General features: G+C 31.4%; 4 protein-coding genes across 4 annotated transcripts; 2 read left to right on the top strand and 2 right to left on the bottom strand.

Moving 5' to 3' along the window:
- The first annotated feature begins 3294 nt into the window (after positions 1-3294).
- LOC106103507 lies at positions 3295-4667 on the top strand. The gene is made up of 3 exons (XM_013283289.1): positions 3295-3657; positions 3996-4185; positions 4374-4667. Exons 1-3 carry the CDS (start codon positions 3397-3399, stop codon positions 4646-4648), a joined length of 726 nt encoding a protein of 241 aa, XP_013138743.1. The 5' UTR covers positions 3295-3396; the 3' UTR covers positions 4649-4667.
- Positions 4668-5286: 619 nt separating this feature from the next.
- On the top strand, positions 5287-7995 carry LOC106103583. Its single transcript, XM_013283368.1, has 3 exons — positions 5287-5815; positions 6665-6857; positions 7493-7995. Exons 1-3 carry the CDS (start codon positions 5591-5593, stop codon positions 7801-7803), a joined length of 729 nt encoding a protein of 242 aa, XP_013138822.1. The 5' UTR covers positions 5287-5590; the 3' UTR covers positions 7804-7995.
- Positions 7996-8046: 51 nt separating this feature from the next.
- Positions 8047-9635, bottom strand: LOC106103573. Its single transcript, XM_013283357.1, has 3 exons — positions 9238-9635; positions 8828-9017; positions 8047-8615 (listed from the first exon to the last, which is right to left on the bottom strand). The coding sequence occupies exons 1-3, from the start codon at positions 9478-9480 to the stop codon at positions 8308-8310; spliced, it is 741 nt and encodes a 246-aa protein (XP_013138811.1). The 5' UTR covers positions 9481-9635; the 3' UTR covers positions 8047-8307.
- A 571-nt stretch (positions 9636-10206) lies between these two features.
- On the bottom strand, positions 10207-12873 carry LOC106103562. The gene is made up of 3 exons (XM_013283349.1): positions 12596-12873; positions 11867-12059; positions 10207-11344 (listed from the first exon to the last, which is right to left on the bottom strand). Exons 1-3 carry the CDS (start codon positions 12839-12841, stop codon positions 11037-11039), a joined length of 747 nt encoding a protein of 248 aa, XP_013138803.1. The 5' UTR covers positions 12842-12873; the 3' UTR covers positions 10207-11036.
- Between the last annotated feature and the right edge of the window lie 12623 nt (positions 12874-25496).

Raw genomic sequence — 25496 nt, 5'->3', positions numbered from 1 at the left:
TAGCAACCAAAAAGTAGTATTGAATATAAGTTAAGCTTCTTTTCCATTTGAGGATATATTTTTTGGGAATGCTATTTACCTTCTATAAATTTAGATGTCAAGAAAAAACTTGAATATTCCTTTTGTGGATAAAGCTATTAATTTCGATGTCATTTTTCGAAGTTTTCCGAAGAGTCGGTAATAAAATGCATTCGCTAGTGGGAGGAGGGAAGTAGGTCAGTGCTGCACCGGAGTAATTTGTCTCCTTAGGAATTCATGCCAGCGCTGTACAAACATTCTTAGTGCTCCTGCTATATTCACAAGGTGTGCAAATGTACTAAGCAATTTATTTATTACTTGCTGTTGCTTGTGACTTCGTCCGCATGAAATTAAAAAATAGTAAAACATATAGCATATGTTACTTACAAACGTAGCTTTTTAAAGATGAAAAAATTTTAAAGTAGGCCCAGTAGTTTTTGAGCTATTTCAATACATGCAAAAATACAAATCTTTCCTCTTTCTTATACTCGTATTAGTATAAATTTATACTGTACATTTCTTTTATATTTACTTATATGCTATTTTATTTTGAATATTTTAGTCGTATTAAATATAACATGAAAGGTTTTATAAACAAAATTATGGAAAGCAGATACAAGGAAAGAGTATTTGTTGAAGCAAGAACGAACGGTGACGTATTATTAAGTTTAGATTTCAACTGTTACCGCATTTAAGATGTCCAAAAATCTTTGATTTTAATTAACTTTTGTGTAACACACTTTGTGATTAAATGTGTCCAAGGTAACGAATTATAAATATTTTGTTCTGAAATTCAAAGCGATAATGTGTTAAATGTTCGTAAATTTGAGACATAGATTGAAAAGCTGAAAGTAATAACTGGCAGTGCTCTGAATCGTAGATTATCGCGACTTTGCTCTCTCGTACATTTACCGCAGTTGTGCGCGATGTCCGTCCAAATGACAGTGGTTTATTGTCGCACCAGCCCGAGTCAGATTTCACACTAAATCTAAACCCCTCTGCTAAATAAACGGAGCACGAATTGCATTCAAATTTACACAAGAGTTTTTGTGCTCGAGTATTTTATGTTCAAATGTAGTGTTATACAAAGTCTTATTTTTATCATAATCTTCATGTTAAGGGTAATAAAACACTTGTTTCGTCATCATCATCACCAGCTTACTATACTTCCCCATTTACGGGTTCGGAGTCTATACTAAGTAAGGGGTGACTAGACCATAGTCACGCCGGCCAAGTGCGGGTTGGTTGACTTCACACCCGCATGTATACTATTAACTTATGTATATTATTTTGAAACTCTACAAGCAAATGTTCAACTTAATCCCGCCATATGCCTTTAGTTTTAACTATTCGTTAGTTAAAAAAACACGTCTACCTGGCTCTATACAATACTGTTTTTTAATCTTAAATCAAATTACAGCTTTTATGAAAAAAATATTAAATGATGAATAAAAGAGTGAATATTACCATAATGTCTCACATAAATTATAAAATATGAATATTTTGCAAAAGTATTTTTTCTACATAAACAACAAAGTACCATAAAACTTTATGGCATACTTAGTCAAGTTACACACATCGATACATTTTGGAAACCCACGCATCTGTTCCCGTCGGCTTATTATGCGCGAAAACAAGACTATGCTTTCAAGTAATTCAGCTAACAAGAGGGGTCTCGCCTCCCACTGTACGATTCACACGACAGTTTGGACTTGATAGAACAAAATTTTTAGCATCAAGATTTTGTCCACTACTGTGATGAATTTACGTTACTACTTTATTAACTACTAGCTGTTGCTCCCGATTTCGGCCACGTGAAATAAAAAAAAAATACAGCCCATGTCACTCACAGATAAATTTTCCTGTTTTCACCTTTCTAACGGTGAAAGAATATTTGTTATCGGCCCAGTAGTTTTTGAATTATTTAAATACATATAAAATGCTAATGTTTCCTCTTTATAACATTAGTATAGGTATCGATTTTTTTTCTGGAATTTCCAGAGTTTCTTCAGAACTCCAAACGATAATATTGTTTTGTATAATTTATGCTAATCAACTGTTGCTCTGTTAGTCTAGACTAGTTACCTTTATTATTAACTAGCTTTCGCCCGCGATTCCGTCCGCGTGGAATTAAAAAAAAAACAAAATCGAATAGCCACCAAGTTTTACCGAAATCCGTTCAGCCTTTTAGGTTACAAACTTTAACAAATATCCATCCATCTAAACTTTCTCATTTATAATATTTGTATAATCAGTATGATGTCCAATTCGTTTAAATTCAAAGGTTTTTAACTCTTTGTGAATACTACATATATATTTTACCACTTTCGATCTTTGATATATTTTTTTATCGTTCATTGAATAGTTCACGTGTCTACCTGTTTTGATTTATTTGGTAATAAACGCCATGAATCTCTAGACTTCGTGACTAAAGATAATTGCTTTGCGAAGAATCGAATTAATTTCTTCAGTTAGTACTTTATGGTACATTTTACGTTATTTATTAGATTGCCATTTTAATAAGTGTAAATTAGAATTTTGTGTTTAAATGTAAGAGAAATTTAGTGTTTAATTAACAAAGCTATAGCTAACTATTTGTTATTAGCTAATTAGCTAAGGAAAATACTATTTCTTTACTTGTATTGCTATATAGAAGATAAAAACTTGCTCCATACATAGTACAATAATTTTGAATGACACTTCTAAAATGGATGTGTCGACGTAAAAATGAAACTTTAAGAACACAAACGCATATTTATCTTTTTTTTGCAACTTCATTTATAACTTTAATCTGTCGTGACTTTTACAATTATAATGTTCGTAAGATACGGGTTTTTTCACACTATCGCATCACTTTAGTCAGCCCGTGAACATGGCGCATGCAACTGCCGAAATATGGGAAGCTAAAAAAACCCAAGCGTGGTAAAGAAACCTCACGAACATTATAATTCAGATTAATTTGTTGTAGTGATCGTGTAGTTGTTTAATAAGAGAGTTATTTTATTGTTTATTTTGTGATGGCATTGAAATTATAGTACGATTATGTTTAATTCTTTTACATACATTTATAATCCAACGGAAATCTATTTGTCCAGCATGAGGGAGGATTTATGAACACCCTGCTATCAAAATATCAACGGTTTTATCTAAAAAGGTTACATCAGATCATATACAAATCTTCATTTTATCGTATCAACACATTTCGTTTGATATGTTTATCTGTTCTTGCCAAAGGTTCTTGCTATCTGTGAAGGTAAATAAAAACTCTTTGGTGGATGTAAATATTTGGAAAACATCCAATGTCACTTTTCCTTTCAGCGCCAAGAAATTTTATCAAACAATTTTTTACCCTTTCTACTCTATTTTTTAACACTTAGAATGGAAACTCCACCGAATATCAGTCAAGGGAATGTTGAATATAAGAGTTCGCAAGACCGCATTCGTGAGTTTGTTGGAAAAGTGAAAATTATTCTTGTTGAATCTCCTAAAGGAATATATCTGCTTAAAAGATGGACAGCAGCGTTTATTGCTCTGTCACAAATGTTTATTGGAATCAACAATGTGATGATATTGTTTTACGCATTGAGTTTTAAGTCGAACATCTTAACTACCTTGCATATATTTTTATGTATGGTTGGGGTTAGTAATTATATTTCCTAATATGTAATATGCTAAACCTACGGGAATTTAGTATTCATATAGATAACTCTGGTCTAAAGACCTCAACGTGTGATAAATTTTATTCTGAGTTGTGCATAGAAATGTATTCTTTAGTTATTTCTACACTAGTTTGTTTTGTTTGATCCCGTTTATAAAAAGATGGTTCCATTATTTTCATTTTATATACGAAAGATTGAAGTCTTATCCATGTTGCTTTTGATTGATGTATTGTTAGCTGAATCTATGATTATGAACATTTTTTTAATAGTAGCTGGTATTATTAGTTTTGTCTATGTTATGAAATCATTACTTTACAGTTCCAACTATGTATTCCAATTGCAATGTTAAGTCTGAATAACTACAATGGATCAACAGTTACTATGAATAGAGGAGATAAAAAATTTGAACATGTATTTTTGGGTGCATTCGGTATTTTCTGTGTTACATTTGGTGCTATAACAATACTTGCGGATAGAGGCGCGGAATTGACTACACATGCTACATGTGGTATGTTATTTTGTATTGTATTTTAGAATAAAAAAATTGTAGTTCTGATACGTTATCATTCTTATAATACTGGAATTCATAGAAGTCTCAGAATTCATAACGTGTGGGTAGATTAGTTTGACTGTCTGTCTTACATTCAAAGAACCGTATTACTGCAAATTTCGCTATAATCTATTTTTTGGTTCCAGGACATTCTGCGGGTTGTTTAATCTTCCTAAGCTGTTTGACAGGGTTATGTGCGAATGGCCAAGGAATATTTGTCATCTTCATAAAGTACGTTCACATCCTTACCGGTATATTAGGTTTTATAGCTTCGTCTGTTTGTTTTACTTCCGGTTTGTACAGACCATGTATTGAAGATTGGTTACCTGGGTCAAGTGTTATTTCTTTCTTAATCACATTCTGTTGTGTTTACACTACTGTGATTACTTTGGTCTCATTTAGAAGTTTATTTAAATATTGATTACATGTTTTTAAATGTATTTTATTTCATTTATGTCAGTAATATTGTAAAAGAGTTTAAGATGTATCTATTACTAGCTGTACCCGTGCAACTTCATCCTCATAAAATTTAAAAATTTCATTTTATTGTTCACATTTGTCAAATTATCAATTACAAATGTCAAAATGACATGACATGTTTTCAAACCATGGCAAACTTGTTTCTTTGGTGTTGGCAACAACTTATGGTCTCTTTCCTACATTAGGGTTTTTAGCCAAAATATTTACCCCTAAGTTTAAAGGCGTGAAAATATATAGCCTAAAGCGTGACGTAAGTGTAGGGCTTTTTATGACAAAAATAGTTATTCGAAAATATGATGTGATTGCTGACATCTTAGGCAACAAAGAAGTATGTTTTTACGCTTTATTATATTAGTACAGATGTAAAATTAAAAATTCAAGAATTACACTTATTAAATATATTTTATAAATAAATTCGTACACAGTCGTTACAATACAACATTTAAAATGTAGCTAGTCGACCTACTGAAATTAAAACTTAATCATAATTAAATGTTATCAGATGCTAGGTCAAGCTCTAGAAATAATACTTATCAAGAATACGTGAGAATCCTTATCTACGCAGAGTTATAAATTTCTTGTCGCCTACTAGAGATAGCAAAAGAACAAATTTGTATTTTGATTTGTCTTACGTGTTGCAATATAAACAGTGTATTGATACCGATTAGTCACAGTTGGATCTTTGAGTAGTTGGAGGCAATCTTAAGAATTTTTTCTTTAAACATCAATAAGAAACTCTAAGACCAAGGATAATGGGTTTAAATTTTATTGACGTTATTATGTTGGATAAATGTTATGCATAACTATTTTCCTTGTATCGTGTAAGATGAAAGGATTCATTTGCTTTTATTTTGTGTGAAGTGTAAATAATACTGTGAATAAAATGGAGAGGGATAGCCTTTTAGACTCAGAATTTCAAAATGAAGATCAAATTGTCGATGGAATTGATGATAATCGTGCAATAACTGTATGGTTGACAATTCGTGGGTGTTTAAACTCTGTGGCTCATATGCTGATTGGTGCTAACGTATTTGTGGCATTATGGTTTGCATTTAAATCAACTTCAATAAGTGCTTTTCAATTACATGTTGGATTATGTGTTATTGGGGTAAGTGTCAATTTTTTTTAAATAAATCTTAACGACAATGTGTTATAGACCTCGTACACGTTTTCCTTTTTTTGTTCACAAAATATTTACGAGAAAAAGGTTTGAATAATGCACTATTTTATTCATAAAGACTAGTTCCGATAGCTATTTATTATTATTTAAATTAAATTTTTATATCACAGTGTTTTTGCACAGATGATTTACGATAAAGTAACGCCATCTAGTTGTAACAAAAACATTTCACAATATAATCATGCTTGTATCAATAATTTGAAACGAGATGGCTCCACTTTTGCCAGTAAGACTAACTTCCTGCGTTTTTATCGACAGCTATCATTGATACGGTTATCAATTCAATAAATCATTCGGCTTGCGAAAAATAAATGCTGTTTTGGTTGGATGACATAAGCATAGCCTTATCAGATATTTCATGTATATGAGATAAGATCAGATAGTATTAAAACACTTGTATTCATTGTTAAATTTTATTCCATTATACCAGACTCTTTATGGCGTTTAAGTAAACAAGCGGATACGATACGAGCGTTACAAACAACATAATATGCACAAGTAAAATGCCCAACCTTAGTCCCTTTTCATTTTCTTTTTATTTTAAGAAATGGATAGGAAGGGAACGTGGAGTTGACGTTGGAGGAGATGCATAGAAAGAAGAAATATCCTCTTTATGTATGTTTCTTCCTCCGTCGATTAAGAGTAGGCAACGCATCCGCTATTGCCAATGTCTATGGGTACCGGTCACTTCGCCATTTTGGCGGATTCAGGTGGCCTCTTGCTCTTTTGCCACTTTAAAATTTATAAAATAAAAAGTAAACTTATCTTTCATTACAGTATCAATTGCTAATGTCACATGCAATTCTTACACTAAACGAAAATAATGCGTGGACTTATCAATTGCCAGCTCTATACAGAATGCGTCTGCATGTAGCTCTACAAGTAATTGGCTCAGTACTGGCTATAGCTGGGTCTATAATCATGATGATGGAAAAATCCGTTAATTTTACATCAATTCATGGAAAACTTGGTAAGATTAATCATTTTCAATATTTAAATATTTTCAATCAATTTGGCTTTTAAACTTACCAGATATAACGAAATTTTCGTAGTACACTTTATGATATATACACTAGACTTGTACTGATTATTTTATTTATCAATTAGCGAGACAAGTGTTGCCATGATCCGTAGTTTTTACATTTCCTTTGGACTTTTACCTTAATTTTATTGTCATGAGATTAGACAATATAATGTCAATTATTGTACGTTTTAAATAATTGGAGCCAAATAATAAAGATGAGATTTATTAAATAGTAGATCTATACTAAAACAAACAAGAAAGACTTGTACATTGCATGAAATTACTCAAAAACTACTGGGCCGATTTAAAAAATTTGTTTACTATTAGAAAGCTTCATCATATTTTAATACCGCACGGACGAATACGTGAGCAATAGGTTTGTATTATATTAAAAACTCACTGTCGTCCGCAACTTAGTCCGCGTGAAATTAAAAAAGTAGCCTATGTGTTCTTCCAGACTCTTCTCTACGTACATGCCAAATTTAATCGAGATCCTTTCAGCCGTTTAGGCTACAAACTCTGACAAAAATCCATCCATCTAAACATTAACATTTATAATATCAGTAAGATTATTGTTTCAGCGTTAGCGGCGTTAATTTTTACCAGTATCAGTCTTATCAATGGAACAATCTCGTTCTTTTCAAACGGACGAAGAAATACAATTAAGATTGCAAAAATGAATCATGTGTTATGCGGAACCGCTGCCTTTGTGATATCATCAGTATGCTTATGTTTTGGTTATTATAAGAATTCATTTAAAAAATGGGCCTCTCTAGATGTGGCAATAGTTATGATTTGCATAACCTGTATTTATACTGCAATTGTAGTAATTAGACCTGGGAAAACTTTCATAAGAAAATTTTTGAATGTTTTTAAAATTAAGATTTGTTAACAGAAAGTGGATTTCTACTTATTTAAATTTATTAGACAATAGAGAATATCTGGATTTAAATTTTGTCGCTTATTTTTTTATTTTTATATTGTTACAACTTTTATATAAACCGTAATAAGTATGTAAATGATTGGATTTCTTAGTTATAATTATCTTATTATACAAATCTATCATAGAGGGCACAGTTTATAGGTTATAACCTAGATAAAATGAAAGTAAACATCGAATATAAGTATATACTGTATATTTACTGTTATATTATTTCCTTAAATAAATAGATTTCGTATAAAGTATGTTATAAAATGTTATAAAATTTAGATGTATTCCATGTAAGTAAAATACAATCGTTATCCAATAATTATATTGATACATGAATTTGAGATTCCTTTAGTATATTGGTAGTTCAAAGCTTTTGTACAATAAAAAAAAAACAAAAACAAAGCGAATAAAGATAAATAAAATCATGAAGATACTAGTGTAACTTAATAATCTAAAAGAAATATCTTATTTTTTAACGACTGTTACTGCTTTTCTGAAAAATGTTACAAATGGATTTGTCAAAATTATAAAACCGAAGATTCCAGTAAATGCTATTAGGGCATTTGTAAAATCTTCCGACGCCCAAGTTCTGAAAAACTGCTTATCGAAACCGTAGCAAAGACTGATGCATGCAGCCCCAAATGCTACGATTCCGAAACATATATGTGTCAGTTTTGAAATAGATCCGTTGAAAATTCTCCGCCATTCGAAAGCGTATAATGACGTTAGACCATTGAAAAGACAGGCCACTGTGAATACCATTGCTACCAAGGCTGAAAAAGAAATATAAAACAAATTAAAAAACAAAAGAAGACACAGATTAATAAAAAAGACGCAATACTATTATTTAAAGAAAACGTACATACAAGTGACAATATTGTGTGTCAACAAAAATTGAACCGAAGCAGAGAAAACTGATTTTAAAAGAGACAAGAGAACATAAGGAAATTAATATTGGAATACTTCAAGCAGCGTAATTTCTTACCGAATTGTCCATGATACGTGTTCCAATGTACTGTTTTGTCGAGTATTTTAATAAAGGATCCGGCTAAAGCGAGTCCGGAGCCTAGAATTTGTAAGATCCAGTGTGCACGGCGTTTGTCCACAAGCCTCAGCTTTGAAGACCAACCATTGCCGGATAGACTAAGAATCGATTGCGCCATAAGCAGTTGGTACTGAAAAAAATAGTACATAAATAATATAATAAACAGTTTACAAATTATCTCTGTTTTTAATTTTTTTGCACCTTAAATTTTAGAAATGTGTTTTCTGGCTACTCTGCGACCTAAATAAATCTAATATATCCAAACATTTTGTTAACTTACTATTCGTTTACGGTTTAGTTGGAATATAAATGTTGTACCAAAGATCAAGAAATATTAAAAATTAACTTACCCCAATAACACAAAGTACAATATGTAACGAAGTCGCTCCCAAAGGTAAACCATTCCGTAACGCAAATAACAAGGAAATACCAACTACTGTGCCAATTAAAATGTTAGCTAACAAATTCAAAGTTGATTGAAAAATATACAAATTGTAATTAACTTCTTGTCCCGGTAAGTTTTGATTTTTATTTTCTCTTGTCACCCTTTCTGGGTCAGGAGAGAAACTTGTTTCGACTGTATTAGGCGCCATTTTAAATGTTTGAACTGCAAACGTTACTGCTTAACTGTGTAACTGGAAAATATATGATGAATATATAGTTGATACGAAGCAGATAGTGTGTGAGTGACTTTATCAATATCGATTGAAAGAATTCGGCGATGATAAATTTTTGTTAGAATTCTACATTCATTAAAAAACTGCGAAAAATGTTATCAATGTCTGTTGATTAAAAATTCCAGACATTTTAAGTATTACACAATAAAGTACAAATTGATATTATATCAGCTATAAAATAAGATTGAGTTTTGATATGCTAATCTCAGTAATTTTATTGACTGGCTTAAGGATTGTTATTTTAGTAACAATCGTAATAATAACGAGTTCAAAAAAGGTTCCGATTTAAAAGAGGAATCTAACGTTAACAATACTTAGAAAATGAAACAATTTTAAAACAAAGTAATTTATGCAAAGTAAATGTTAAAGAAGTAAAGTGAATAGTTTCTTCTGTGTCTGTATTAGAACAGAATTTTACAATCAGGGGAACGAAAATTGTATTCCTGCACTTGTGATATTTAAAACACGGCCTAACACACACAAAGATGTTAATGGAATATGCTCAAAGTTTTTTGACACTGATATTGTATCGAATTCGAACAATGATGCTACGTTTTTGCGTAATAGCTGATAAAAATGGTACCAATTTTAATGCTATCAAATTGTATGAAGCCTTAAAATCGAATGTAATGAAAGCAGAAGGAGTAAGAAAGAAAGTTTATTCAGTGTAACAAAGTAAAATTAAAAAACTACAACATGATAAATTCGTTGCCATTTTTGCGAATTCAGGTTGTCGCCTGTTCGTTTTCCACCTTATACTTTAAAAACAAAACATAACATTTTTTCTTAATAAATATTTGGAACTGTTAACAATCAAAGTTAAATAAGTTGTACAAGATGACTTCACTTATTTTTTTCTTAACTTAAAGTACACGATATTTTAATGCATCATATATTATCGCGCTAAATATTGTAATGCTGTTTATTCTCGAAGTTATTTTCGACACTAAAATATTGTACAAATTCGTCAAATAAATACAAAATACATTTTTGGGTGACAGCTGATAAAAAGTGGTATTAATATTATCAAATGATATCAAACACGAGTTATAAAATCAAATGCTATTCGATCACGGATTACTTTTGACGGATAACATACGAATACGCTGAAAATTTTCTCTCTTTAATTAACATTTTTATATTACACGTTCGGTTCTAAATTTGGAATTTACTGTCATTCTGGAAGTAATAATGAATGATGGTGAGATTCTATTATTTTTCTGGTACATGTTTATAGAAAGAACCGTATACATAGTAGTTTTAATTTAATAAACAATGTTTCTCAATTTTTAACTAGATGGCGCTATAATGAAACAAAAGCTACGAGAAAATGATCCATTATGTTTGTAGATAGAAACATTGTTCTTTCAGGTGATGTAAATGAATGTTATACAATAAAACAAAATAATTTTAAGTGTCTGAAGAATATATAAAATATACAATGATAAAACTTCGCCTAATCATTTTTAAACTTATTTTCTTATAGCATTCATTGTTTTTGAGTAGAATGTAATAAAAGGGTTGATAATAACTATAAAAGTGAAGATGCCGGTGAAGGCAATCAGTGCATCAGTGAAGGGATGTGTTGCCCAAATTCTGAAGAAGAATTTATCAAATCCATAACAGAGACTGATGCTGGAAGCGGCGAATGCAACGATTCCGAAGCAAATGTGCGTCAGTTTGGAGATAGTGCCGTTGAATAGTCTACGCCACTCGTATGCGTATAATGACGTCAAACCATTCACTAAACTGGCGACGGTGAAGACAATTGCCACCAACGCTGAAAGAGAGAGTATGTTTTAACGGCAAAATTAATTTCATTTGCCATCCCTGCTGTTTCAAAGGGAATGACCGAGATGACGATATACTATTACACAGATGTGCCAACGGTTGCAACATTAATATTATTGCAATTGCTGCATAAAATGTAAAACATATTAATAATTTTATTGAAAATAGAGTAATTATCCGCAAAGGAAGTGAGTTAGTAGAGTAATATGATTACAATTTTTTTATCTGAGATAAAAATGTGAATAATTTCAAATTTTGATAATAATTATATACGTTAACGGTTTGTTATCAAAGATAAATAAATAGCCGATGATAATATAAAATGTTGGGGACTTAACTCGCCAATTTTATGACAGAATTCGGGATGAAATTTATAAATTATTTTATTATTTTCTCAACTCGAGGATTCAGCATTTTTTCTTCTGCCATTACTTCCTACCAGTCCTCTATACTAAAGACAGCAGCTAAATTGTATACTAAATATACCATAGTGTTAATTTCTCTTACTTACCGAATTGTCCATGGTACGTGTTCCAGTGGACATTTTTGTCTATAATCTTGATAAAATTTCCTGCCAGAGCTATTCCCGAACCCAGAATTTGTAGAATCCAATGAGCACGACGTTTGTCGACCAGTCTCAATTTTGTAGACCAACCGTTCTCAGAATAAAGACTAAGTATAGATTCCGCCATAAGTAATTGGTGCTAAAAGATAAGGAAAAAAAAACTTAAAATAATGACTACTAATATTATTATATCGTAATCATAGTTTTTCCGGGTTAAAAGGTTATTACAGAATAAATTTTAGGTTATTCAATTGACAAACTGCATATACTCGCATTTTTGAAAATACTTTTGTTAGTGAGTGTACGCGTCGTATGTGAATTCGAGTTTATTTTTATCACTAGTCAACTAATTTTAAACTATAATAAAATGAAAAGATATTTTATAGAAAAACTTTTATAAAATTATAGTAAACTTAATACTTAGCTTGAACAATATTAAGATGGACCGGGATTCTAATTTCAGTAGTTATTTTTTAATTCACAATTGCAAATGGTACTAGTATAATAAAAAGGAAAGTTTTATATTTTTATATGTAACGAATAAACTCCAAAACTACTGGACTGATTTCAAAAAATATTTTGACATATGAAATCTACATTATCACTGAGTAACATAGGTTATATTTGATATTATTTTTTATTTGAAGGAGGTGCAAAAGTATTTGTTTGACTTACCCCAATAACGCACAGAATAACATGCATAGATGTCGCTCCCATAGGCAAACCATTCCTCAATGAAAACAACACCGCAACACCCACGACAACACCGATCAATATATGAGCTATGAGATTTAACGTAGTACTAAATATGTACAAATTATAATTGATTCCCTCTTGAGGCTTTGCTGGAACCTGACTTTTACTTGCAACACCAATTTCGGGCTCGGCAGAGAAAGTTGGTTCAACAACGTTCGGCGGCATTTTGCACGTCTACTCTGAAGATTACAGAACAAATGATAATACACGTGTCAAAATTGTATTTATAGTGAACTATTAAAAAGATTATTCGCGATGATTGACTTTATCTGTATAGATAGAAATGAAATCGCACAAAAGTTAATTAGGCTCTACGGTATGCACATCACATAACGTTCACTCGATAAGATTATAAACGGTAAAACTAATTTCAGATAATTTTTTATTAAATACAAAACATTACTTTTTAAATAGTAACTAAAACACTTTAAAAACGCCTATACGGTACAATGTCTCACAGTTTGCCAGTATCAATTTTTAAATCTATTGTCTTTGAAGCTTAAGGCTAAACACCAGTGAGTTGTCGCAGATCTATGTTGCGTCACCACGGTTAGTCAATGCCATTACAGATGTTCGCTAAAATTTATCCATAGGTTTCGACTGTCGAAAAACACGTAGAAAAATTGCTGTCCCTCTTATTCTAATAGATAAAAGTGAGATAACAATATGTTTCTTAGGTTGGTAAGGTTTCAGTAGAGAAAATTCTTTGACAGATCAAACACATCGTAAACGCTCGTGTGGCATTACCTTAATATTTGACCTCAACCCCATTTTGATAAAAGATAATTAAATCATTCATTACATAATGATAGTTTTCAGATAAAGTCATAGTAAAATTTCAAACCAGTATTTACTTTTTTCTATCTTCAATGTCAAAAAAGTAGAGATAAAGTTTGGTACAGACAAAATCGTGTCAATGATACATTCCGAGTATAATAAAGGTGTGCAGTAGGTCGTAACGAAACTCAATTTGCTTACTGTCGGCAAATTCCACCATGTAACCCTAAAATTTAATTGGATAAAATTCCATTAGTACAGGTCGAATGAGGTCCCTTAATTGTGCTGACCAGAACACCAGTTTACGCGTCCCACACGTTATGGCCACGGATACCTTCCCTATCTTTATTTTTTTTAATTTATCAATAGATTTCTTTTAAAAACAATAAGGCATTGTTCATTTTTTGAAGACTATTTTTAGTCCGTCACAATGAAAATTACAGGGTGTTATTTTTTCTATTTGATTGTGGATTGTTAATATTATTTTACTGGCGGTCTGTTAGGCATCGTGGAATTTAGTCTAAAATTACTTAGATGTCAGAACGAAGAATTCAATAACAGAGAGACGTTTGTTAACGCACCGGGCCCGGCTTTCATTTGCCATCTCCCCTAGGCACTTAAGTTTACATTAAAATTGTCCAAGCGCGAAATTGATCTCTTAGTGAGGGGATCGCTGGCGAAAATATAAATTGCCACGTGACACTATTGATATTTTATTCAACCATGTATTTGCTTTGCTTAACAATGAACATTTTTGGGTTTTTAAATTGTGAAAATAGGCATTTAATCCACCTTACAATTGTCCACATATCTTTGCTAATAAAGTATTATGGAATAGAAAATTTCTTCATCCATTAGATAAGAAGAGCCTCATATGAAGTCGTTTATTTGTTATGAAAAAAAACTATAAAAATCTTTGTATCGATCATATTGAAAACGCTAAAACAGTTTGGTACATTTTGCGATAAAACATTCTATTAATTCTTAATCAAAGATGTAAACGTAATAGATTTATTTGAGAGAGAAATTATGTTGCTTGTGTCAGCTTCTTCAATAAACCTAAATCCAACGGAAATTGTAGCATACAAATATTACATTTTCAAACGTATGTACACTGATCTTGTAAAACTAGAAGTGATATGATGTTCATCTACATGTTATTTTATTTAACCTTAGCAAATGAGATGTTTTTACTAAATTTAAAACTAGAAGTAAACTGACGGGATACATTAGTTCTTATGTGTTTTTTTCTCATTGCCACTAGATTTTAAAAAGAAGAAATTTTTTACTGTATATTAACCTCATTTTAAATCTAATTTTAATGCCGTTTCAACTATTTTATATGTGTAACATTTACTTCTGAAATGGGAATTTGAAATCATACATCCTTTAAAGCCACTTCCATATATAGTAAGTCACTTGATCGCTACTCAAATCTTGATAGAAATGGGACGTAATCAAGGATTAATTTTCTACTTGGATTATTTTCAATCCACCGCCGTATGTGAGCTTTACCTATGCCTTCAATTTAAAGGGGCTTCGCATTTCGGTTGATAATTTATATTTGAGGTATTTTAATACAGATATACAGTATTTGATTTTGAAACCAAGAAATTCATTAGTATCTATTTGTAATAGTAACAGTTTTGGTTCATTTTATGTTTATACTAGCTGTTGCCTACGACTTCGTTCAAGCAATTTTAAGATACAAAAGTAGCCTATAATATACCCAACTATGTCATTTACCCTTCAGTGAAAGTCCGGTCTAAATCTTCCCAGCCGTTTCTGAGATTACCCGGTACAAACACGGCTTGCTTCAAAAAAAAAGCGATTTTCGTTCTCAGCAACTCAAATATATCATCTTCCCGAAATCTGGAATTTTTCTTTTTATATTACAAATATACGCTACAATTTTATTATATGTATAAAAAAGGTTAAAAATGAATTAAGATTTTTCGTTGAAAAGTTGACCGATAAAATGTACTATAAATTTTTAAAAGATATTACTTCAAAGTGTTGTATTAACAAAATAGATATAACGTATTGTTGGAAAATATTAAATTTATGTTCGAGCTCAGCACACACTTGAATGAAGGCTTCTTTTCATTTTATAGCTTGTGTGTGAAGATTTACGGCGTCCTTAAAATAAAATACAATTTCATACCTCACTCTGCGGCCCACATGCAGGGAATTATAAAAATCTACATAAGATATGTGCTTCAGGATTTCATTTTCAGCAATCGTATTTTATTAAAATGACAGTTATTGAGACAGTAAAAAAGATGTATTCGCATCGTGTTGTGGTCTTACATCTTACGTATGTGTGAATATTATATGTGGCAAAAACTTTCAGTAAATTCAATATTGTATTATTCTATTATTATACTATTCGTGTATTTACTATCGTTGTATAACACGTAATATATTTAGCGATAAAATTTATAATCTATTTATTTTGATAAATATTTATCGACGAGTTAGATTAGTTTTGGTATTAGCAAAAAACATCTAAGTTATATAATTTTATATTCAGATTTCCTGTTCGGAATTTCGTTCTTAATTAATTTGAAAATTAATCTGGCAACAATTTATAATTTTTAAGCTGGTTTAGCAAGAAAAAGAAAATTAAAAAATAAGTTACCTTTTGCTAAATATAAAGAAACAATTTTTTAGCACATACCACCATAAAACACGTACCTAACCTATTTGAATTAACATTTTATTTAAATTTTTATTGCAAGGGTCGAGAAAGGGATGTAAAGAAATTAATGAAAAAATAAAAAGGTACATTCATGTTACATAATAAATAGCTCTCAGAGTGAGAATGTAATAATTAATGCGCTTAGGGTAAGGCCGTAGTGTACTAAGCATCAATAGTAATGGCGCGATGCTCCGCCGCCGGAAATCCGGAAAGTATTTCCGCGCCGTGTGTTATGGAGCGGTCTGTATTAACTTACGAATATGTACACTTTGATACAGGATGAGGCACTTTTCACGTTATTAAATTATGATATCTAGATTCGAATCGTAAGTCTTCGTGCAATATACATACAGATAATATGGAAAAAACATGTCTCTCTCGGATTATTTGAAAGAAAACAAAGCTAGCAAAAATGTTCTTGTATGTATTATGACACTTCAAATTAACAGAAACAATGTATTGTATATACAATGAGATCAAATAAATACATGTTTGGATTAGATTTCACGTTTACATTTTTAAGCTTTTTGAAACTATTTTGGTTTGTTTGATAAAAATCATAGGACATTTTCCTTCAGCTTATATCGTAACGGTATGAACTAGAAATGTATCCCGCAGGCCTCGAGAGGGTTGGCTCACTTGCCGATTACTCTACATTATTAAAACGTTAATAGGGTAAGGTATTGAAGCACGTTATGGGGTAATTTTAGCTACGGAATGCAGCAATATGTGGGATTGCGCATAATTAAATTATAGATTACAAGCTGTTGCTCGCGACTTCGTCCGCGTGAAAACAAAACATAAAAAAGAAGCTTTGTTTATGTTACTCACTGATAATGTAGCTTTTTAACAGTGAAAGAATTTTTGAAATCGGAGTTTTAATACATCCAAACATCCAAATATCCAAATCTTTTTAATATTAGTATAGTTAGAAATAACTGTGTCTATAATAAGATGTGCGGATTTGCGATTTAATAGTAAAACTTAACTTAATTATAAACCTCTACACAGCGAATAATGTAAAAAAAATCAATCTTTTAGAATAAAGCTTGCCTTCCAAAAAGGTCTGTTCTATTTTACATACTCAACTTTTGTCGAAATACAAAAAAAGAATAACTATTAGGAATTGAAATTGTTGACAATTTAAACTTGAACATTTTATTGGAACTGCAAGTTACAAAATACATAGTTCCAATAATGATTGTGGCAAAGTTGAGCTATAAAATTATAAGTTTGAGACTAGACTGGTCAACAGTTGGCGGTACTTCTAGCGTTCAATGCGGCGCAGCGCTGCGGCGCTGGTCAGATGGAAACTTCAAAATTAATTTCGAAGTTTGATCGAAAAATGTTCTCTCCGTCGTCCGTAAGTCCCCGACTTAGGATCGCCAATCCAATAAAGTGTGTCTTACATGATAAGATTACTTAAAATATTTTTCAAATAGAAACCACGTTTCTATTATATTTCTAAATAAAAATAATTACATTTCATTTTCGCTAATAATAAGGGCAACATAAGGTCGAAAAATATTAAAATTAATATTATTAAGGTTTCGCCGAATTATTTTTTATTTACTTTGCTGATAATAAAAACTAGAATCTAGTTAATATTTAATAAAATTATACTTTCGTTTTTCTATTCATGTTCCAAGCTATTATTATTGATATTACGCATTGTTAAAATATTTGCAAATCGTCTTAAAGAATGTTAATTTAATCTACAAAATGATGTATTTGTGTCAGTCTTTATCAATACAGGTATTAAATACCAAAAACGACAATCAGTAATTTAGATTATAAAGGTATGGCACCTATATAAAACAAAAATACTATAAACACGAAGATAATTTTAATCAAAAGTTGGCATATTCAATTTCCTTCCTAAACAGTTGTAGAGCACGCTTTAACATCTTCGCACGAATGGGCCGGTTCTCCCGGTGGAATACCACGACCAAACAGAAAAAAGGCGTGAAGTGGAAGAAATTCCGCGTTTCGTCTGATGAATATGGTGTGGTGGCGGAGACCAGATTTTAGTCCCTTTTCCTTTCCACCCTTGAGAGGGAGGGATGGAAAGGATGGATTTGACGGAGGAGGAGACGCATAGAAGGGGGAAATGTCACCTTTACTCTCCGTCAACTGAGGGTAGGCAACGCATCTGTTTATGGGCAGCGGTCGCTTTCCATTTCGGTGAATTCGGGTGGCAGCTTGCTTGTTTGTCACCTTATATTGTTAAAAAAAATATTAATGCAGAAATTGAAATTATTATACCCAACTTGTATCAATCAATTAGTCTTATTATTGCTTTTCCTCCAAGTTTAATAGCGTGAAAATAAAGCCTAAAGCGTGTCGTATGTATAAGGATTTTTAAATAAAAAAACACTTATTCAATTATATACTATGACTGCTGATATCCTTCATAAGTAAGATATGTTTTATATGTTTACGCTTTATTACATTGGTAGAAATACAGCTATTTGTAGGTGATTTTATTTGCTATACTATTTTGTGAAAATAATTCTATCTACACCATACGGGTCTTGATTAACTAACTAATTATATTGGCTTTGAACTTTGTTAGAGCGCCCACATAACTTTACAAGTTTCTTTAAGTTGCACTTTGCAAATATTCTAGATTCCTGTTTTAAAGTTAGCTAATGTTTATTGGAAGTTATTTAATAAAGTACGTGATAAGAATTAAATAAGTATTAGTTAAATGTATGGTAGCAGACACCTTTAAAATTTGCTATTTTAAGCTTAAATTATTTTTAATATTGTTTCTTATTTAGAGAATCAACGGCCTAGTACTGATACGAGATTTAGATACAACAGCGTCGTAAATTGTATTTGGCGTTTACGAAGAGTTTAAAATCAGTTTTAATCCTTTTGTAATTCGTAATATCAATTATATTATATTTTTTCGAAATACTGTTGCTAACCTAATAACTTTGTTAATAATTTATTACTACGTTATGAAGATATGCAGGATAAATAAAATAATAGGCATTCGAATGTATGAATTGTCGACTTAATAGCGCCTTGGGACTTGTTGTATTGATATCGTGCATGTAAATTAACAATATATTATCTTGTTTGACACAATTATTTATCAATCCTATTACACAAATAGTATACAATATATTTTCCAATATATTTACATATAATTAAACTCTCAATTTATACTTTGAAGACTTCATCGATATCATCATCATTTGCCACAATGCCCGGTCCTGTCTCCCCGCACAGTCCACTCACGCAACCTTGACAAGGTCATCGGTCCATCTTGCCTGAGACATACCTACGCTGTAATGACCTATCCGTGGCCGCTACTTCAGGACTTTTCGAGCTTTATGTACACAGACAAGTAGCATACTTCTTTATTTATTTTATATAGAAGTTCATTTCAAACCAACGCTAAGTACGCATGGAGTAAATCAAAATGAGATAAACATGTTATTCACAAAACACCGTATAATTTTCTTCAAGATAATTTCAATGTTTTGTTGGAAGGTTTGTTTCGTATCTCAAACGCCAGGTGGCGACAAATTCAAAGTTTTCAATAGAGGCTTGTTCCTAATTAATTCTTGCTTGTAATTCTCGTGGATTCTATTCACTTAAAATGTTTCACTGGCAACGTACTGCGGTTACTCATTAAAATTTTTAATATGAGCTGTGTTTTGTCAAGTTTAATTAAAATTCTGAACACCGAAAAAAAGTCTACGTGTTTATTTTAGTCTTGGTACAGACCATAAAGTAAATCAAATAAAGTCTTGTTTATTTTTTAATTTTAATTCAATGTTTAATTATTTTTAAAGTTATTTAGGAAATAATTTTCTAGATTTAGTCAAGTAACTTTGTATCACATCTTCACAACGCCTTTTAAACTTAAAAAAAAGTTGAAAATAATTTGAAATCAATGGCGTTAATTGTATTTGAGGGTTTTCAGGCAAATCAATGTTATTAAAAACATCGAATTTAAATGTTAGACTTTATTCAATTAATTTTATAAATGCCAATTGTTTCTATGCGTAGAAATTGCGTAGAAAAAATATTATTACAAATATAATTTACTACGGAATCTAAGTAAAATTGAAGTGTCCAATTAAATGTTAGATTCTCTCTGGGAATCAATTTCTCGGCCACTTGTTGGCACTTCCCACGCGAGCGATCTGCATATATTTGCAGGCTCTTTCATTCCAGTACTTAGCATAAAACAAGGCTCGACACCGAGTCATTATGCAGTCTCGGATTTCGAACTACGCTGGCATAAATTTACGCCATTATCAAAATATCGTGGATGAAGTAAACCAAGCTTGAATCGGTTTAACCAGTTTAGGGGTCATTAACACATGCAACGCTTTTTGTTCGGCCCCATCCCAGTTCACTTCAGCGTTGGAAGGGTTAACCAAATTATGCAATGTGACGTCGGCGGTCGTATACAAGTTGAATTTTCATTTTACCAAGTATCGAGATTTGCATACCGTTGAAACGAATGTTAAATCTGTTAGTTTAGTGAATAACAGCGCATAACGTGTGTAAAATTGCGCTTAACCTGTCTTTAGGGATTCAAATGTTACTAACCTTATGTAAATCAAAAATTAAAGCCACACGCTCAGTTTTATCTGAATAGTTAAAACTTTCAGATAAATGTAACTTGTGTAGGCAAAACTGAAGATTGAACCGTTCTCAGTTTTGTTAAATTTATCTCAACGATCAGATTGTTCTGATGAAACTGGGCGTGTATAGCGGGTTTAATATTTAATTTGTGTTTTGTACTAAATAGTGGGTACATGACGTGTGAGGATATCGTTTAACGAATCTAATAGTTATCGTTCATAACTCATTAGATTGATGATATAATATTTGCAATAACATCGAGTTTTTTTTTTATTACATTCCCTGACTTTAGTAATGTTTAGAATAAACAACTGCAGTTATAAAAATCAAATGGTTTTTGAGCAATAGAGTATGTATATTTTTTATACTGGGAGATAAAAAACATAGACAAACCTAACCCTTTTTACATGTAAAGCGGAAAGGTATTACAACTGTCTGATAACATTAATTTTGTCTGATAACTATAAAATAACATACTCATTATCCATATCATTTGTGTATTATCTAATGTAGTGCTAATGTCCTTATAACTTTCGTAATATATATTAAAAAAAGATTTTGCATGTGTTGTAAAAAAAAAATATTAATAAAAACCCTAAAACTATAAGTATTAAATCGGGAGTACACATGCTAGTAGCTGGCACACATTCCCACGTGCCAGCTACACACTACTGGCTAGACGCGTTTTGTGTACTGGTTTGTAACCTACTGTTTTATTTTATTAACAAGTATATTCCTTCGTTTATACTTAGAGACTTCGATATCCATATATACTACGTTTTTAATAAATTAATTAACACCTCAATCTCCTTGATTGTTGGTTAATTCAAGTCAACAGAAGCTGACAGATGTATTGTAAATACCACTGAGAAGACATAAATTGTCTTAAACATGCTCCTATACACTTTTAGAGCGGGCGCAGACCTTTGAATCTCGTGCGATTGTCGATTGTTTCGCAGTCAATTCAACTGTTTCTTTGCACAACTAAAAATTGTGTAGTGTGCGCACTTCCATATTAGCTTATAGGAATCAAAGGGAAACTAAATAGTTGTGCGATAGTTTAGTTTGGAGTGCGCACGCTTTTAGTACCAAGGAATCGTTTATTTTTTTTCGGAATCGTAGTCAATTATCGTAAAAACTGAGTAAAGATGTTTATCTATAAATTGTTAATGACGCAAGAGATATCATTTTAGCAGTTTCACGGCGATACGATCGCTCAATTTATGTTTCCATTGTTTGGAAACGAACAGCTATTCTCATTAACGTCTTTGAATTGAAGTTTACGAATGCGCTTTGAATGCTTAGGATTCGTATGCGCTCATACTATGTTCGGCGTTTCCTTTATTGTTCATATAAAATGGAGGAAAAAAACGGCCTTAACGAGACACGTATTTGTCTGAAATCTTTTATCTTCATCTGAGAATCTTATTTACATCACAATTATAACAAGAAAAAAAAAATTTGTAAGTGACGGAAATATTTCTATTTAGTTTAATGCCGCTTATGTTTTGAAAATTCAGGTCAGGAATTTGAACATTACTTTCTTTAATTATGTCTCCTTATGTATTTATAGACTCTGCACTTAGCAACAGCTGCTACAACTTGGTACGTAAATGCCAAAAACCTTATCGATAACATAATTGATGAAACGTAGTCGATCTTCAAGAACTTTATCTCATTTTTTGTGACTGCTCTCTAACCACGTAGCCATTTATCTCTATATTTGTTGATAAACGTGTTGTCTGTATTTATCTTAAATGACAGTGGTATCCTCTGTCTAGAACTTTCTCAATCAGTACATGGAATAAAAAAGGAAATAACATGACAGACATACAGTAGCTACAGTATAAAAAAATCTTATGCCAGCTTATGACCAGCTAGTGAGCTGTCATAATTTAGTTTGACTTGTGCCCACCGGAAGAGATCACATAACTTGTGTCCGTACTCTCCATACGCTATAGAATATGCGTTATAATCTCGCGTTTTACTCTATGGTAACTGTATTATAAAATAATTTTGAAAGCACATTAGAGCTCGCAGGCTTATCCATCGTAATTGATGATGTGCGGAAGATAGCTCCAAAGTTATGACGTCATATAACGTTCTAATGACGTCATAACTGCATTGCCCTCCGGCGCTCAACTACTAACGCTGTGACAGCAATGAATGCAACGTAATTTACCAGCTGAGCTCGGTACAGCGACACATTCTATATTAACCCACCACTTCACGAAAACGTACATAATTCCTACAAGAAACTTATTCCAAACAAAATCTTATGTAACAAAACGATCGAAATAAAACACAATTTGTACTTGTCTGGAGTTTTTATCACAAACCTTTACCTCTTCTATTCATTATAACCAACATGATTACTAAATAAAACAACGGTTTAACACTACTGATAAATATAAAGTAGTTTTATGAGTGGTGTTTATTTTTTTAAATTAGACGCCTTTCGACGTAATGAATGTTGGACGTCATGCACAACTATAAATCTACTCGCCTCATGAATCGTTCATGTGAAATGCATTTTATACAATTACGTAGCGCATTTTATGTACTGAATATACGTTACTATGAAAAATGACTGTCATATTAATAATTCATGGAGATTCCTAATTGAAAACTGGTAATAATGTACGATTTTCAAGTGATTGTCTGTCTCTCTAAAAATGATCAGTTTCTATCTTTTTACTAATTTCTTTCCCTGCTAAACTTTAGGGAATATGTTAAAAAGAAATAACGAAAAAATTACATGTAGGTACATACCGAAATTCACCATAATGTTACACTTGAGTGATTCATGAAAATATTGAGAGGTTTTAAACACTTATTTTTCGGATGAGCAATTCGCTGTTACCAAAAGAATTTCATTCCCCAAAGATCAGTGGTGGATGGATGTTTAAAATAATATTTGTATAGTCGAGAGACCGCGTTCAATTGCTATCGAAATATTTACGAAAATCAAGCTGTATTTTATGTCCCTTTAGAATATATTTTTAGACATTTAAAAATATTATTTTGGCAATTAATTGCTAGTAAAACGGTTCACTATTTTCTGTGCAATAAATGTTTACTAATTGTAACCTTAGAAATCTAGACTAAGAGACTGTAGTAAACTAATGTAAGTAACAGCTAATTTAAAACAGCCGAAGTTTTCAGTTAAAAAAATACCTTTATAATGGCTTTTAATCGAAGTAAGCGGCCGAGATACCTGCGAAATTACGTCGTCACATAACGTGCTAATAACGTTGCGTAGCTCCGCGACTCTGGTGACTAATAAATGCACAGATTAATTCACCTGTTGAAGTGATACGTTTTATTATACCAGTGAATATGAAATTGATTCCATAAGATATGGGCAACATGCTTAACCGATTTCAAAAAGGATGATTTTCTCATTTCGTTTTTTTTTTTAACTCCGCTCGTTGTTTTACGATTTTCATTTAATTTTATTTGACAGCTAGTGCGTGTCATTTAGTCCCATTTTTATTAAAAAAAAATATCCAGTAAGTTTTGAGTTATTCTTAATGCAAAGATATGGTTAAGTAATAATCAAACCAAGAGATTAGAGCATAAAAATGGCATTACGAAGTTATTTTAATATTAACAGTTACATGAATGAGAATGTGCAGTTAAAATTGTTTAAGTACATTTAGGTAATACTTAACAATGTAACTTACCCATATTTTTTTTAATTGTAATATTTTAGTTCTTTACGTATGTTTGAGATATATTTTGGTATATTTCATTTCTTAGCAAACACTTTAAGTATAATAGAATACACGGTTCTCGGATGAGTTACTCGATATAATGAAAGCTTAAAGGATTTTGTCTGAAGTGTTGGAACGTTTATATTTGTCTTTTTACTATGAATTTCTTGTGAAATTATTTCTAAAACACTTAAAATAATGAAACATTGAATTTCTTTGTCGTGTCATTTATATTTCGGGTACTTTGTTTTATTACTGAGGGGTAAATTGTCAAATTTTTGTAAGTTTATTTAACTATTCCTCACTATCTATATTAATATTATAAAGAGGAATGATTTATATTTATGTATTTTTGTGTGTATTGAAATAACTTAAAAACTAAAGGACCGATTTTAAACATTATTACATCATTAAAAAGCTACGTTATCAGTGAACAACATAAGCTATATTTCGTTACTATATAAGTTTCACGCGGACCAAGTTACGACCAACAGCTAGTTTAACCTGTTTTTTTGCTAAATAACGTAAATGCTACTTCAATTAAATGTAAATGCATCGTAAGTGTAGTGGTGTAGTTGTCGCTTTGGCGCAATAAACGTCAGCCGTCAGGTGCGACCGCTATAAATCCAGTGCGGTTGACCCGCCTTCATGAATCACTCTCGTGAATTGCACGCTCTACGACTACGTGCTACGTGCTACGTACTACGTGCTACGTGGCCCACACAAAGAGAACGATTAAGACGTTGCCAGTTTCAATAAAGATGATTTAAAGATAGGGCTGTTGCATCGTTTTGGTTTCTATACATAAAATACTAGCTTACGTCAGCGACTCCGTCTGCTAGGAAACAAATGAAAGTAGTCTATGTGTTCTTCCAAGTTGTTTTCTACATCTATGTGACACGAAATCCGTTTAGCTCTTTAGGCTACAAACTCTAACAATCAAACATCTATCCGTTCATCCATATAAACTTTTGCAATTATAATATTAGTAAGAAGTAAGATAAATTAATTTTTA

This window comes from Papilio polytes, unplaced genomic scaffold (genome assembly GCF_000836215.1).
Source record: "Papilio polytes unplaced genomic scaffold, Ppol_1.0 DF824273.1, whole genome shotgun sequence".
In the NCBI taxonomy this organism is placed as follows: Eukaryota; Metazoa; Arthropoda; class Insecta; order Lepidoptera; family Papilionidae; genus Papilio; species Papilio polytes.
The sequence above is the reverse complement of the archived record's forward strand: the minus strand, read 5'-3'. Positions and strand labels throughout refer to the sequence as shown.